Source organism: Haliaeetus leucocephalus, unplaced genomic scaffold (genome assembly GCF_000737465.1).
Source record: "Haliaeetus leucocephalus isolate CR32 unplaced genomic scaffold, Haliaeetus_leucocephalus-4.0 Scaffold626, whole genome shotgun sequence".
Classification (NCBI taxonomy): Eukaryota; Metazoa; Chordata; class Aves; order Accipitriformes; family Accipitridae; genus Haliaeetus; species Haliaeetus leucocephalus.
The window spans coordinates 28,135-43,476 of NW_010973062.1; the positions used below are offsets into that span (position 1 = coordinate 28,135).

The 15,342-nt window shown below is 40.6% G+C and overlaps 1 protein-coding gene across 1 annotated transcript; it reads left to right on the top strand.

Annotated features, from left to right (window-relative positions):
• Nucleotides 1-765: 765 nt before the first annotated feature.
• Nucleotides 766-10,427, top strand: GPC6 (glypican 6; the record flags this gene model as incomplete). Its single annotated transcript, XM_010578327.1, has 3 exons — nucleotides 766-902; nucleotides 9,611-9,786; nucleotides 10,225-10,427. Coding segments are annotated over 3 exons (516 nt in total), but the record flags the coding sequence as incomplete, so codon positions are not given.
• Nucleotides 10,428-15,342: the final 4,915 nt, after the last annotated feature.

Here is a 15,342-nt window from a genome sequence, read left to right on the forward strand (position 1 = left end):
ACTGATAACATTTTAGCCAGAGCATTTATTTATTAAGTTGATGCTGGAAATTCGGTTTGTTCCTGCTTGCTGCCTGAATTATGCCAAATTAAATTATTGTTCAAGGAGTTCAGAACATGAAGAAACTGTTCCGATACTGTCCCAACATTTCTTGAATGTGAAGTCTGTATCCAGCTACAGATATTTATATACACCTAACAGCAAAGATAGATATAGTCTCTGCATGCATGTATACACACAAACTTCTCACTGTTACTCAGATCCAAATGTATTGCAATGTATTCAGCCTGCGTATCTTAAATCAGTTCAACATCAGCTCAGCACTGCACCATTTTTTCAGAACGTGTGCATGTAGCTCTAAATATAATATTTATCTAAGACATGACCAAGTTGGTGGATGAGACATTTTATCTGATGTACACTGTTTAACTGAATTTACATTCAGCAGACTGTGAGGCATATTAATTCTTAGAAAGATGTATATTTAGAAAACCTTAGACAAATGGAGACTAGAAAGAGCAAGTTGTAACATGTTTTTATTAATGTCTTGCCTGTGGAAAAAGGTGACACTTGTTTATTTGTACTCTCCGAACCCAAATGCTGAGTGCCTTGCCTGTAAATACAGGAATTTAAGTTTTAGCACCTTCAACCCTTTTAACTTTCACCATCATCACCATTATGGAATTAAATAGCCTATTATTTAACATGATAGTTAGAGTGGCTGATGTTTTTAACCTGTTTTCCCTCTCGTTGTCTCTTAATCAGGTAACAGACATTAAAGAAAAGCTAAAGCTCTCTAAAAAGTTCTGGTCAACATTACCCTACACAATCTGCAAGGATGAGCGAGTGACAGCCGGTCCGTCAATCGAGGAGGACTGCTGGAACGGCCACACCAAGGCGAGGTGAGGTGGACCCCTCTCCACCGCACTCGGTCCAAACCCCCATCTGGCCTGAAGCAATCGCGAAACTGAGGGTATTTCACAAAACTGTTTGTAAGAGTGAAACAGAGATGAGGAGAACAAGTAATTGTCCACACACAGCTTGTAGCCGAGATTACTTATTGTCAAGGTGCCATTAAAGCCGGAGTGTGAGTCAGGGTAAATGTGCACAGCGTGTCAGCATGTGAACATAGAAAATGTTCAGCTCCAGAAGGATAATTTATACTGAGATTTCAAAGAGCTCTTTAGCTCCATTTAGCATCCCTGTGTTGGGACTGACAGCTTGTGAAGCAATTGCACTCTTGGGATATCATACTGGGATGAACCAGAAATTGGAATTTTGGCTCTATTTGCTATTGGCTGGCAAAGCTTAGGGCTATTTGCTGGGAAAAAAAAAAAAAAAACAAAACAACAAAAAAACCACAACTGAAAAATAGGCAGCAGAGAATAAATGTAACACTCCTACTTATCTTGTGTAGAAGGCTTGACCTTATGTTACTTCATCAGAGATACTGTGGTCATCTGCCCTTGTTTGTGATGAGTTTTCTGTGAGTTTTAATTCTGAAGTTTGCTTGGCTCTGGCTGTGGCAGGGCTGGAGCTGGCAGATGAGCAGGTGTCTCCAAAGGTCCCAGTGTGGATTCCTCAGCTGACAGAGGAGAGGATCTGATTCTCCCTGCTGAGAGAGAGAGGAACTGGCTCAAGGACCACACCAGGGGCAGTCAGGTTGCAGGTCTCCAGCAGCAGGCTGTGCTTTTGGGGAGACAGGAGGAGTGGGGAGGTTTGACCGTCTGGTGAGCACTGACTCCGGACAGCAGTGATACTTTCTGGCACTCAGGGACTGGAATCTTAATTTTCCTTTTACTTGATGATACATATGAAGCCAGAATACAAAAATGAGCCAATAACAACAAAAACAACAAACAAGGGGCAAAAAAAAAAGTGAGACAAGCACATAAAATATAAAAACTCAGTGAAAATAAAACATAGGAAAAACTCACAAACCTGTTAAATGCCATTTTGCATGGATAGATGGGTGGATGGACAGATACGTAGATAGATGGCACCTACCCCATCATCTAATAACTTTTTAAAGGAGCACACTTTACAGGGGGCGGTTTTGCACTGAACGCACGCCCTTTTTCCTAGCTTACTGCATAATGCTCCAAAGAATTCATTCTCCAGCCAAGAGCAGAGGGCTGTTTGGAATGCTGCTAGCCCATTGAACCCATTTTGAGACCATCAGGATGCATGCATTAATAAGACATGTATGCTACTCCTACAAAAGAGCAGTCAAACCTGCTAATAACCCTCCTGGTTTCCAAGCCCAACACTAGTGTTTGTACCATGTCTGGCTGATACTTTTCAGCTAGCACAACTTCCACATTTGTTGGGAGGTGCATTTTATGCATGTAGTTTTTCACCCTCCTTTTGCAGTATTTATCTTATGAGAAGCCTAGCTATTTCCATGATGCCTTCTGATATTAACGTTCTGGAGCCGTTGAGAAAAGCTATCGTCTGCTGATAATCTCCTTGATTAATTTAACACAGACATTTCACTGGATGTGGAATCACAGCTTCAAAGCATCACCTGAAAATATAGTTTCAGCAGGCCCAGCCACTGCTCTTCTGTCCAGTTTCTATTTCATATCCATTCACAGAAGAAATGTATAGTCATAGTCTTAATAAGAGAATTCAATAAATGCTTCAGGTGGAGAGAAGAGTAATAAATCAGAGAGATACCATAGAATGCCATGGCCTGTATATGAAATAATATTGAAAATATTATGAAAATATTATTGAGAATAACTAGCTTTAGATGCAAAATCACCTCCTGGCTGGTGAACAAGGACATTTACTGCTGCATAAAGAAAAAAAACATAAATGCTTCTTTGATCATACTGATTAGTATCTGGTATCAAACGCTAGTTCACAAGAGCAAGGGTGGTAAAATCTGGCGAATATGCATGTATCTATCTGTGTTCACTGTGCACCTGTCATAAGCACCCCTGTGCTATATGAGGAGCTGCATTTTGAATTCCAGAGAATAAGACAACAGCCCATGATAAAAAAAAAAAAAAAAAGGAAATTTAGCTGCCTCCTGTTTTCCTAGACATTAAGACTACAAGTAAGAAGACAACAGGGTGTTGGCTACTGTTGGGAAAGGAGATTGTTGCTGGGTTTTGCTCAGAGCCTGTGATGGTATAAAGAATTAGAAACTTTGAATTGCCAGGTAGACATTATGCCTCATGTTTCATTTTACACGTCACCTTTCGATGCTGCTTTTACGGGGGAAAAGAGTTACAAACCTGAGATCACAGAAAATGAAAGCTAGGCTTTCTCCTGAGAGAGGCATTACACCAAGGTCACTTGTGGTTATTACACTCCCCAGATATCACTTTGCTACCATGATTAATTTACAGTGACACAAGGATGCCAAATGAAGGTCGCCAATTCACGCGTAATCATGGGGTAACAGAATCATCCATTTGGTGTTCTGGAAGGGTGCACTTGGCTCGTTGCTGATCCTGTACGAAGAATGGTTTTAATCAGGTCACATCAGGTAGAAACCAAGTGCTGTGGAAATGGGAAAATATTTATTAGGTGGGTGAACCTCTTTTTTTGAAAAATCCATATTAAAAAAAATAATAATAGCTACTTCAGACAAAGTGCCTTTTAGAGAGATGCCCAGCAGTACTTCCCCATCACATCTGTATTCACAAAAGAACTTGAACAGAATTTTATGTTTAAAGAATTAATGTCTTCTGCCAGATGTGCAGACAGATTTTTTTAGGATATTTAGGATCTAAAAAACATCATCAAGACCAAACTTTAAAAATTTAGCTCCTTCTCTATATGCAGATAAATTCTTAACAACAGCTGATAACCTCTTCACTAATAGATGGTCTCCAGAAATTAAGGAATTTTCCCAAGAATGGTGGAATTTGGGCTTTAGGACTTAAACCAAATCCAAGGTATTAGCCCTTGAATAAGTGACTTTTACTGAAGTGAGAACAGTAACCAAATCTGCAACCATTCCGGTGGTCAGGAGAAGAACCTTGAATTGCTCCAACCAACTCAGCCAACTTGTTTCAACCAAACCATGTGAGAGATTGTGCTCAGGCACTATCATTCTGGTGCTCATGCTCATCAGGACTATAGACTTATTAATATGTCTTAGCTCTGGAAAGCTGTAATTTGTGGAAGAGATGAGACCTGCATTCCTTTCTATGAGGAACCTATCACTCCTCCAAGTACAATGAAGAAGACATAGAATTATATATGAAACAAACAGTAATTATAAACAGGAAAAAAAATAGAGACATGTTAAGGCATAAAAGGAAAAATGAACACTAATGTTCAATGTCTAGCCAAAAACTACAAGGTATTTCACCAAAGCGAACACAGAATGGAGTCTCAGCTGGCCTGAAATTTTTGTCTTCTGCCACATGTATGGGAGTGCCTACTGCCCCAGCAGAGAGCCTTTAATTCCTGGTGAAATTCAGGTGGGAAGAAAGACTTACCACATCAGTCCCTGCCCCAGGAGAGCTGCTCATTGCTGACCAGCAAGGCTTGCAATGAGAATGAGTTGAATGTCCTTTACCTGGAGGTAGGCAAAGATAACCATTTAGCACCACTAGTGAAAGTGTGAATAAACCACTTCTCGGGAAGTGTGAAAACTGCCTATTCTTAATTGACATCTCTAGTTTATTTTTGCGTCTTCTTCCTTCCAACAAACTGGCAGATGAGGTATTTTCTTCCTCTCTTTCTATCTCCTCGAGCTGTTCTCCAAGATGGAGGAAAAAAAATGAACTGAAAATATCCTATGGGGATTACCTCCCGAGCAAACAAAATCAGATGAGGTGATCTAGTTAGCCAAACAAGCCAATTTTCCACTGCACTTATCTTTCTGAACCAGATGTGACTGCCTACCCCCAGCCCAGCCTGAGTAAGCCTGTGCTGTATTTTGTACTCTATTGCCTACAATTCTGTGCACCTGGAAAAACTCCAGTACTGCCTAGGTGGGATGCTCCAGTCGTACTGTAAGCAGCTGCTGCAGCAGCAAAATATGGAGAATGCTGCCCTTTAAGGCAGATGTCTCTTAAAAACCAGAAGATTCCTCCTTTTTTTGGTTTTGTTTTGTTTTGTTTTTTTCATAGCTACAGCCTTTATATAAATGACCTGAAGGATTCATCAGTCATTTTTAGACTTGAAAAGGAAGCAGACACCCTGGAACATCAACTGGATATTAAAAAAAAAAAAAAAAAAAGTGGTTTTAAATAGGCTTTGTGGTACTTGGCTATGATGTGCCAAAAGACATCTTTGTTGTGTCTGCTGAGACAAGCAAGAACTGTGGAAAGGCTAAGAGGAACAGAAAGCATTAATATTTTAGAAAACAATGTAAATTACAGTAAAATTCTGACATAGCTGAGCAAGGAGCAAACAGCAGAAAACAAACAATATTGTTCAGCTTCTCTATACTCAAAGGGCTAAGAAAGCTGATTTTTTTTTTTTTTTTTTTTTGCTAGGAGGATGCAAAGAACAGACACTGATTCAGGCTGGCACTTCTCTTCTTTTCATTTATAATGGGCATACAGTTCTTGTAATGGCCAGGCCTACAAAGAGATCATTAACGAGAGCAGAAGCAGCAGCAAAGCTTAAAATTCACAGGGGTGTCTCCACTTACAGAACTGCAGCAAAAGCAGCTGTGTTCAACAACTTTGCGCAGCCAGCAACAAATCTTCTGTCAAAAAGTGGTCCCAAGACATGGCTTCCAATTCGGTGTGACTTAACCCTACCCCACACACATCAAAATGCTTTTGTCAGAACATGTGCCGGGCTGCCTCTCAGAGGCTGTCACTCACGAAACACCTTGGGCTGCGTGTTCCCCTATCTGTACCAGTCCTTTAAACAAAGGAAAACAATTCAAAGATATTTACATTCAATATAGGCTTTTCTGCACTTTTTTCCCCCCTGAGGAAGCAGGTGAACTAGTTCAGTAATGAGGGCAGAATTCAGGTTCACATTCAGACATGTAAATTCATGCACTTAACATAGATGCCTGTGGGTGAGACAATAAGGAGTCAGTTGTGTTACCCAAGTGAGAGTAGTGTCATTTGTGACTCTCCGGCATGTCTGAGGTGAGTATGACACAGGACACTACCTCCTGTCTGGGCCAGAGGCTGGACTAGAACTGCTTGAGCATTTTAAAAATCACCAATGTTAAGGTTCCTGAAGAGAGCCCCAATATTCTGTCAGTGTAGTCAATGAGGCAGTTTTCCACTGCCTAAATAGGCTTATCTACTGCTACGTGGGATGGTCTAAATAGTCAAGACACCTTCATGGAGCTGGCAAATAAGACACTGGACCTATGGGACATTCAAACCCTACTGGAGTGACAGCAGGACACCAAGCAGCACACGTCCTGGAGGCTGAAGTGGCACTCAAAGCTCAATTCAGCTGTCTAAAGAAAGACACCTGATATAACTTTAGATGCCCCAGATGTCCAAGACCTCCCCCACAAGCCTATAGGTATGATGCAGAAAGCCACACTTTTCAGGACTAGTAAGAAGAGGAGGAATAAGCAAGAGCATTCAAATGGCACCAGATGTCTGTCTGTGCAACTAAATCCCAGCAGATGAAATCTAATGAACTAGTCATTTAGCCAAAGGCATGTGGGACTCCAACAGCTGTCCCCGCTCCACTGACGAATAAACTCCTGAGTAGTTTTGACTAGATCTTGTGTTGACTAGATCTGGCAAGAGTGGGACTCTGCTCATATGCAGACACTTGCATTTAGACATACAGGTTTGGGTATCTGTATAAACCTAAAGATGAATCTTCAGCCTCTCTAATTCTTTTGCTCTTATGCCCTAAATGCCAAGAGGCTCATTCGCCTGGGAATTTAAGTATCTACGTAACATTTAGGCAACCATAAGGTCATGGGTTTCTTGTGACCCACATCCAGTATGGGTCCCTTACACATCTAGGTGAGGTGCACTGGCCCAGTTCTCCTGAAAGACTAAGCCCTTCCATGCCAGGAATGCTTTGGAGATGACCAGCTCCTGAGGCAGATAATGCAGGGATAATGCAGGCTGTGCGACAGTTTGACTGAATCACTTCCTGCGACTGAACGGGCTGGCTCGTTTAAAGTTAGATGGTCTTCAGAAGGACATCAGATCCACGCTGATCACAGTGCAGAATATGAACCTTGATAAAACACACCAGAGCACTCTCTAATTGCTTTAAATCTCCAATCTAACTCATATCGTCTCCATATAAAAAGCTCACTAAGAAGTCAGTACATTCTTCTTTTATTATTGCCGATAAGACGAGATGAAATCAAACATAAATCAGTCAAAGAAAGCCTGTGAACTGCCGTTCAGAGCTAGCCGTAGCTTCTCATGGATGGCTTGCAATAAAGAGCAGCTAACCCTTCATAAACAAGGAAAGCAATCCACATGAACGCTCAGTGATTTCAAATCACCTCTAGCTGCTAACAGCTATGGCCATTGTCATGGACAAGACACTGGGCAAGATGGACATCCTCTCTGAGCCAGCAGGGCAACTCTTACCTTCTTACTTTTTTTAATCAACTGCACCTTGAAATCGCTGATTTACTTCTGGGCTGAGTAATTTATCTACAGCAGCCATTTCATTTGTAGAGACGTGTGACAGATGGAGGTGCTGTTCCTTTGCAGCCCAGAGCTTCCCTGCGTGCCAAGGTCTCTGTCCTGCTTCCTCCAGGCAGCTCTGCAGAATTATTTCCAATTTCTATCTTTGGTGATTCATAACACTGCAGTCTGCAGTCCTCCGTACTAGAGGGGGTGCTTCTGTATGCTCACCGTAGTTAAGCCTGTACCACAGGAGTCTGGATGGGATCCCTACAGCATAGTTATTTCTCATTATGGTACTAGTGAAACAACAGGACATGCAGTTTGAGGCTGGGTATTTTTGGCAGTCATGTTTTGTTCTTATATGTTCACACTCCCCCAGGATTATTCTCATGTAAGCTTTCAAAGGCCACTGATGACAAATGAGTCTCATCTTGCAAAGCAAGGACCTATTACGATGAGACTAAACCCTTCCCTGGTGCAGCAAAGCAGTCATCATTTTGTGGACCTCCAGAAGCAATACAAAACTTATTTTCCCTTAACCATGACTTCAGCAGAGAAAGCCTTTTCTTCTCCCTCACTTTCACATTTATTTTTAGGGGATATATTTATTTTCCAGGCCAATATGAACATAACACTGGCACCAACACCACATTTGAATATTGATAGGGAATCGGGCTGGCACAAGTGAGAGTGAAATACTCTTAAACTATATTTGGTACCGGGCATCATGAAAGTTTGCCATTAGTAAGCTACACTGTGCTACCATTACCAGCTGAGCACACACCCACACGAGGAGTCCCACAAACATCAGTAGGATAGCCTGGTATGCAGACGAATTACAAAATAGATCGTATCCTTATAAAGAACATGAACAAAGGGTAGATCTGCCCCAAATCCCTTGCAGTCTAAATATGATGCAAAGATAGTAGGTAAATAAAGACAGACAAGAGAGGACAGGGAAGCAGTGATAAACTATTTTCTCAGGATACCATGCTAGCACAGAGAAATAATGTCAGCCCTTTATCAGCCTAGCAGCTGTAAAATGCGTAGATAATTTTTAACAGAGATTCAAAGCAGCAAAAAAGGTGGCTTTGCAGATGCCTATAAGGAGAGTTTCCTGAGGACAAAGAGCAGCAGGGAACAAAGTGAAGAGATGATGAAGACTTTTACCGTAGGATGATTGGAGGCATGGGCTGATTTTTGTAGGGGAGAGATACCTGCAAAAGCACACTTGCTGCCTGTGAGCAGCCTAAGATTGCATTTGCCAAGATCAGAGAAGGGAATGCTGCCGTAATCAAGAAATTATAAGCTAAGAGCCTGAACAAAAAATTCATATATGTGGATGGATAGGAAATGCCATACCTTAAATATGTTATGCACAAAGCACATGGAAGATGCAAGTATAGCCTGTTTATAAGGAATAAGGACCAAATCAAAGAGAATACTGGAGTCTGGTAAACTCACAACGCTGTTTATGGGACTGGATGTTGGATAGGCTGGAGATGTTGTTCACAGTGGTCAAAAAAGGGAGGCAAGGAAGAACTAGAGAAGAAAATTAAGGGTTTACTTAAACAAAGAGAGCCATAATGCCTCAAGATAGCCTTCTAAACTATCTCAGAACAACAAATATGCTATATATAACAAAGGAGTTCATATTTTTTAAGCAGAAATAAATAAAAACAGAAGAATGCACTGTTAGATGCTTAATTTAGTGTGCAACCATTCCTATCACTAGAGGATCTGAACATGCAGTGACTTACTGCTGGCTGGTGAACCTCTTCCATAGTTCACAGAGCCAGTGCACTTGCTGGGAAGTATGTGGAGAGTTAGGAGGTTGGAGAGCTTAAATTCTTTCTGCTCTCCATGCAGCTGAGCTACTGAAAAGATCCTTTAGAGTCTGTAAAATTAAAAACCATATTTTTAAAATGGTTTCACTGGAGCTGTTTAAGAACTGTGTAATCATTATCAGTACCAAATTGCTTAGCACAGCACTTACTGTACAGTCTTTGATTTCTGAAACTTATTGCATTTTAAACTAATCATTCATCCCTATATAGATACCTGCCTGAGATTATGAACGATGGCTTGACCAACCAGATCAACAATCCAGAAGTAGATGTGGACATCACAAGGCCAGACACCTTTATTCGACAACAAATCATGGCCTTACGTGTCATGACTAACAAACTGAAGAATGCATATAATGGAAATGATGTCAACTTCCAGGATACAAGTAAGAAACCATTAACTGTCATTAAATAAGTATATTTTTGGAACACATTTATAAATCAGTTCCATTGCAATGGCTTTCTTTGATCTTTGTGCTGCTGACAACATAAAAAAGAAGTCTTTTTCTGTCCCGTGAAATACCAGTTATATATTTGTTTCTTTTGCTTCTCTTGCTTATCTTCATGTCAAATGCATCAAGACACTGAGGGCTTTCCATAATGCCAGCAGTCCACTCCTTTTTCTGGAGAGCATTTAAGCACCTAATTAAATCACAGTGGCTTTCATTTGGATGCTTTACTGAATGAAAGTTAGCACCACCAGCACTTTCCCGTTCCCAAGGTGTTCATCCCCACCGGGGTGCCGGGTGGAACGGGAACAGAGAAAAGGGATGAACACTGTAACCCATGGCCTTCATGGTGTTTTCCTTGCTCCTTTGTGCCAGGTGATGAAACCAGCGGCTCGGGCAGCGGAAGTGGCTGTACGGATGACATCTGTCCCACCGAGTTTGATTTCATCACCACCGAAGCACCACCGGTCGACTCCGACAGGAGGGAGGTGGAAGCTTCAGCCACACAGCCTGGCTGGTCACTGCAGACATTGCTCGTCGTCTTCATCAGTCTTGTACTGCAGAGACAGTGGAGATAATCCTGGATCTGGTCAGAGAAACTGTGTTTTAGCTAGAGAAACAGCCAACTTTCTTCTTTTCTTATACTCTTGGACAATGGACCATGCCACAAACACTTGCAGTTTTCTACAAGAAGAGAGCAGTACTGCAACCTGCTTCCCTTTTTTGTTTTCCCAAAGAGTACCAGGTGCCAGACTGAACTGCTTCCTGCTTTTTCAGATATCTCTGAAGACGATATCCACTCTTGAGAGAATTCTTTCTCAAACCTTTATTACAGGAGACTTTCTGAGCTTCATTTCCTTTTATGCTGCAAAAGTAAAAAAGGATCTTACAGTGTGTGTTTTTCCCTAACGAGAAAAAAGAGGGGGGAAGAAACCAAGAAAACAGTTTTCTTTCTGAATCAGGCCTGACTCAAGACTGCTGCATTTCAACAGACTATCAACAAAACAACAAAAAAAGACAAGAAAGGAACAAAAAAAATGCAACCGTTCCTCACTGACAGCCAGGTTTCCTTTAGGAACTTTTGTAGGATGATTCAGGTCATCAGAATGATCATTGTTATAGGGAGGAAGTCTGGATTTTTTTTCCAACACAAAAGTATGTCTCAACGGTGAATGCACTCCATCTGCCAACCACATCAGATTGGTATGAAGGTAGAGAAGCTGAAAAATAAGTTTATCTTTTAGTATGATAGTAACTCCACTAGCTTCAGAATATCATGTTACAGTTGTTTAGGATTTAAATCTTAATGCCCAGTAAAAAATTGAGTAGTAGCACGATTTCACCTAGCTTCTTTTAGTATTTATCCATGTTATACAATTGGCACAGTTTTCCACTTAGCTCACCATCAGCCGTGGTGGTAATGCTAAACAACGCTCCTGACAAATCTTCCCTCAAGGGTTCGGACAGAAAATAATCTCTTGTGATATAATCTCTTTCCTTTTGTCACTGTTCTGACATTGATTAGGACTTTCTGCTACCATGTTCATTATCCTACCAAGACGGCAATTCTCTAACGGACTAACAGCAACAGGATCAATAGTGTGTTTCACACCTACCTACATCTTTCATATCAGTTAATTTCAGTGTCACAAGGATTTCTTCTACAAAATTTCAGAACAAACAAATATATAGTACTGACATGGAGATTTCTTTCACTTTTTTAGTCTTAGTATGATCATCTATTTTTATATATATAAATATATATAAATCACAGATTTTAACTTCTTAATTACAAGCTCAGGGTTGACACTTCTTTGTAAGAAAAAAATGTTTGGTCAACCAGCTCTTCTTTTTTTGTGCTGCTCTGAAAAGTAACCCTTTAATGACTGGTGAGCACGAAAATGAAAGAAGAGAATTTTTTACATATCCAGTTGTCCATTTCTTAAGAGGTTTGCAGGGTGGGGGAGAAAACCTCTCTCATATATGTGTATTTGTGGGGGGCATGTGAGTTTGTGTGAGAGGCCTAGAGAAGGACACGGATGTTATTTGTGATGGCAGTTGTACTCTCAGATTCTTCAAGGATACATTGCTTTAATAATCATTGCCTAAATGACCATGGTCCTGGAAAGAGTTTCCCTTATTTGCGTCGGGTCGTAAGATCCAAGATGCAAACTGTTTAAATCCTGGACAAAAGAGTGTCAACAATTAGACATCAAAACCTTCCCTCTTCCATCAGCCACAGACAAAGGGCTTCTGGGACAATTCTGCATGGTGTTGAAATGATTCGCCAGAAATTTATTTCCTGGTTCTTACAGTGACTCTGGAAATGGTATAGACAAATTGTGGTAACACTGCAAAGCCAGCCAACCACATTACAATTTAACAGCAGAGCAGGTAGATCATATCCATTGCAATCTCTTTTTCTTGTCAAATTATAATTAGCTATCGATTTAGGCATGAAATTAAAGTAGAAAACATGCAGCACGTTAGGATAAAGTATACTTAAGCACTTTTACCAAAAAGCATTTACAAACTATCTATAGACTATGTCTAATAACGAAAAGCATAGGTTTTGAGCCACTTGTATTCCATTCTTTTTTTTCCCATTTGTTTGTTTACTTCAAAGTATAATGATCTATTCTTCTGGGCCCAGCCTAGTGTGCAGGAGCCGCTGGCGAGGTGTTGGGGTCTCCCATGTCCGTAGCCGTGCTTCCTGCTCCTCTGCTGGTTCCCTCTAGAGCAGATCTTTGTCTCATTCAGCATTTAATGTCTTCAGGAAGCTAAACAGCAGAGTGTAAGCCAATTCTCAGAGGCTATTTTTGCTGGCCCTGGTGCAGCAGGTACCAAGAAGAGGATCTTTTCTTTCAATTTTTTTTCCTGAACTTGCACATGCAGCTTTCTACAAGGAGAGCCCTTTAAAATTCTCCCCTGGTCATCGCTTTCTACCCATATACACACCCTTTCTACACTTCTCCTCCTCAGCAACTTTGTTTCAGGACAAGTTGAGTGTCATTTTGATTTATCCCACTCTGTGTTTATTCAGTGGTAACTGATACTATTTCCATCTGATTATTCTGGGCCTGGAAGCTTATTGACAGGTAACGAAGTCCAAGCCCTCTGAGGCAAGTCCTCTGTTGGACCTGCTCCACACTGCTGGTTGAGGAGCTGATGGACTCTTTGTGTTGGCCTTGGTCCACGTTTAGGTGATCTGATGGCTGTTTTCAGCTGGTGCAGCCAAACTGGGTGTCCAGGGTGCTCTCAGCTCTTTGTAGACCTCCATGGACTCGTGGGCAAGGAGTAAGAGGGATCCCTAAGAACTAGGGCGATTGCTGAAGTCTGTTCTGCCTCGGGGAGCTTGCAGGAGGGGTCCTGCTCTGCTTGGACTGGATCTTACAAACTGCTGGTGAAACAACAAACCAGAACGATCTTTGCCGAAATGTGATTGTCTCATGGGAGTTCGGCCAGAAATTTATTTCTTCCCTGTTATTTCTCCACTTACTTTGCTATTATGCATGGTGATATCTTGTCAGGAGATGGAGATGCCTTTGTATTAGGTATACATGCCTTTAATAGTCCCTAAAGGTTGAATACTCTGTTCATACATTGCATCTTTCCGAGATTAAGAGAGCTATTAAATCTACAGAGCAAATGAAACTGGGAATGAAGGAAAGAAAAGAAAGAGCATTCGTGTTCGTAAATGTGAGAATCTACATAATTTCCAATGTTTCTATTTGCACATCCTTTACATCCAATAACTCTTCTCCTAAGGTAATTTTTTGGTGTGCCACAATTTAAATATTTGTCTTCTGTTAGTTAGTGGCCGGTAAAGTAAGAAATGATAAAGAAGACAATTACCTGTTCAAGAAAGAGGACCTAAGTCCTAAGGAAAAATCCTTTGATTGTATAAACCCTCGATGCTGTGCAGTCCAGAAGTTCTTGACATTTTATGTTCTTCTAAAGTGGAGGCTATTAAAAAATTAGATGCAGTTAATAACGTAACCAATGCTATAGAGCCTTGTCAGGTTTTCTGTTTTAATATTAATTAAATTGCTTTTGCATCATCCCCAAATTTTAGTGTTCCGTGTACTGCAGATTTTTCTACTGATAACTCAGTACACACTACTGTAACTGCAGCGCAGACTACCTGAACTGTGGCTAAACTTAGGCCTTTCAAAAAAGACAGTCAGAAAGAATTGGAAAAAGAGAGTAGAGATTTTCTGCTAAAGAGGAAGAGCAGAGGAACCTGTGCCTTGGGGTTCTGGTAAGGGCTGATCTGTCCCAATTCCCTAAGAGGCATCACAGAGCTCTCTCCATGGAAAGCTCCCAAAATCTGAGTCTCAGCCATACAAATCATCCCCGTTCTGTGGGATTTTTAGGAATAATGATTCCCACAGATGTGTGAACCAGTTTGAGCTGCTTCCATGCAAAATGGCTGTGAGCTACAGCTGTTCTTGGGAGGTGGACTGCGCATACAGCATCTCAGCAGGCAGCAGTTGCTTTCAGTTTACTAACCGACTCTGAATCATTATCAAATGTAACTATACTTACTGAGACTTTTATTACTTCAACATGAAAAATAAATCACAGCACTGATGCAAGTTGTGGTTTGGTTTTTTTTAATTTACTTCCAAACTTAATCCATTAAAACTGAATACAGAAAATTTTAGAATTATTCTGCTGGGAAAATCAGATTTCTACAGATTTCAGTATGGAAACAAATTTCTGGACAGACTTCAGATATTAAGAAGAAATCCACATTTCAAAGACCACAAAGCTATATTTACTATATTAACCCATAAATGTTCAAATCTGCTGGATGAGAATGAGTAGAGTGAACAACAGTGGAATGTTACATAGAATTGCAAAAGCCATAAGTTCAAAGGCAAATTCAACAGTCAAAGTCTAAGTCTTAGCTGTGGGGCTGAGAATACATTGTCAAAACATAACAGACACGGCAATACCTACTTCCAAGAAAATTAGGGCAGGTAATGCACTGAACGGGGCTATGTTTCCATTACAGCTACTCACATGGACTGTGAGGATCATATTAACGTGTAATTACGACCTTTTTTTGATAAAACAATGATAAAGACCAGAATACCATGGTAATAGGGTACATGAAAGATAAGCATGTGATAGGAACCATTTTCTCATCTGTTAAACAGCATAGGAGACCTAATGGAGAACCAAGAACTTTGAAACTGATTTTTAAAATAAAATTCTAGCATCAGGCAAGAGAGATGGTCTCAAATTAATTGTCAGAACATTTTCCAACAGTCTATCCTATTCAAGTCTGCTGACCAATATAACCAAACAATCACTTCAGGGTAATTTGCCAACATAACACGAAGTGTTCACTTACAGTACTTACTACTTTTTCTACTAAACAGACTACATAGTTTAAAATTCTAATTGTGTATCATATGTGGTCGTATAAGAAACCAGTGCATTGCACCTGTGTGAAATCCTGTCCCCGTGACAAAACAAATGAGA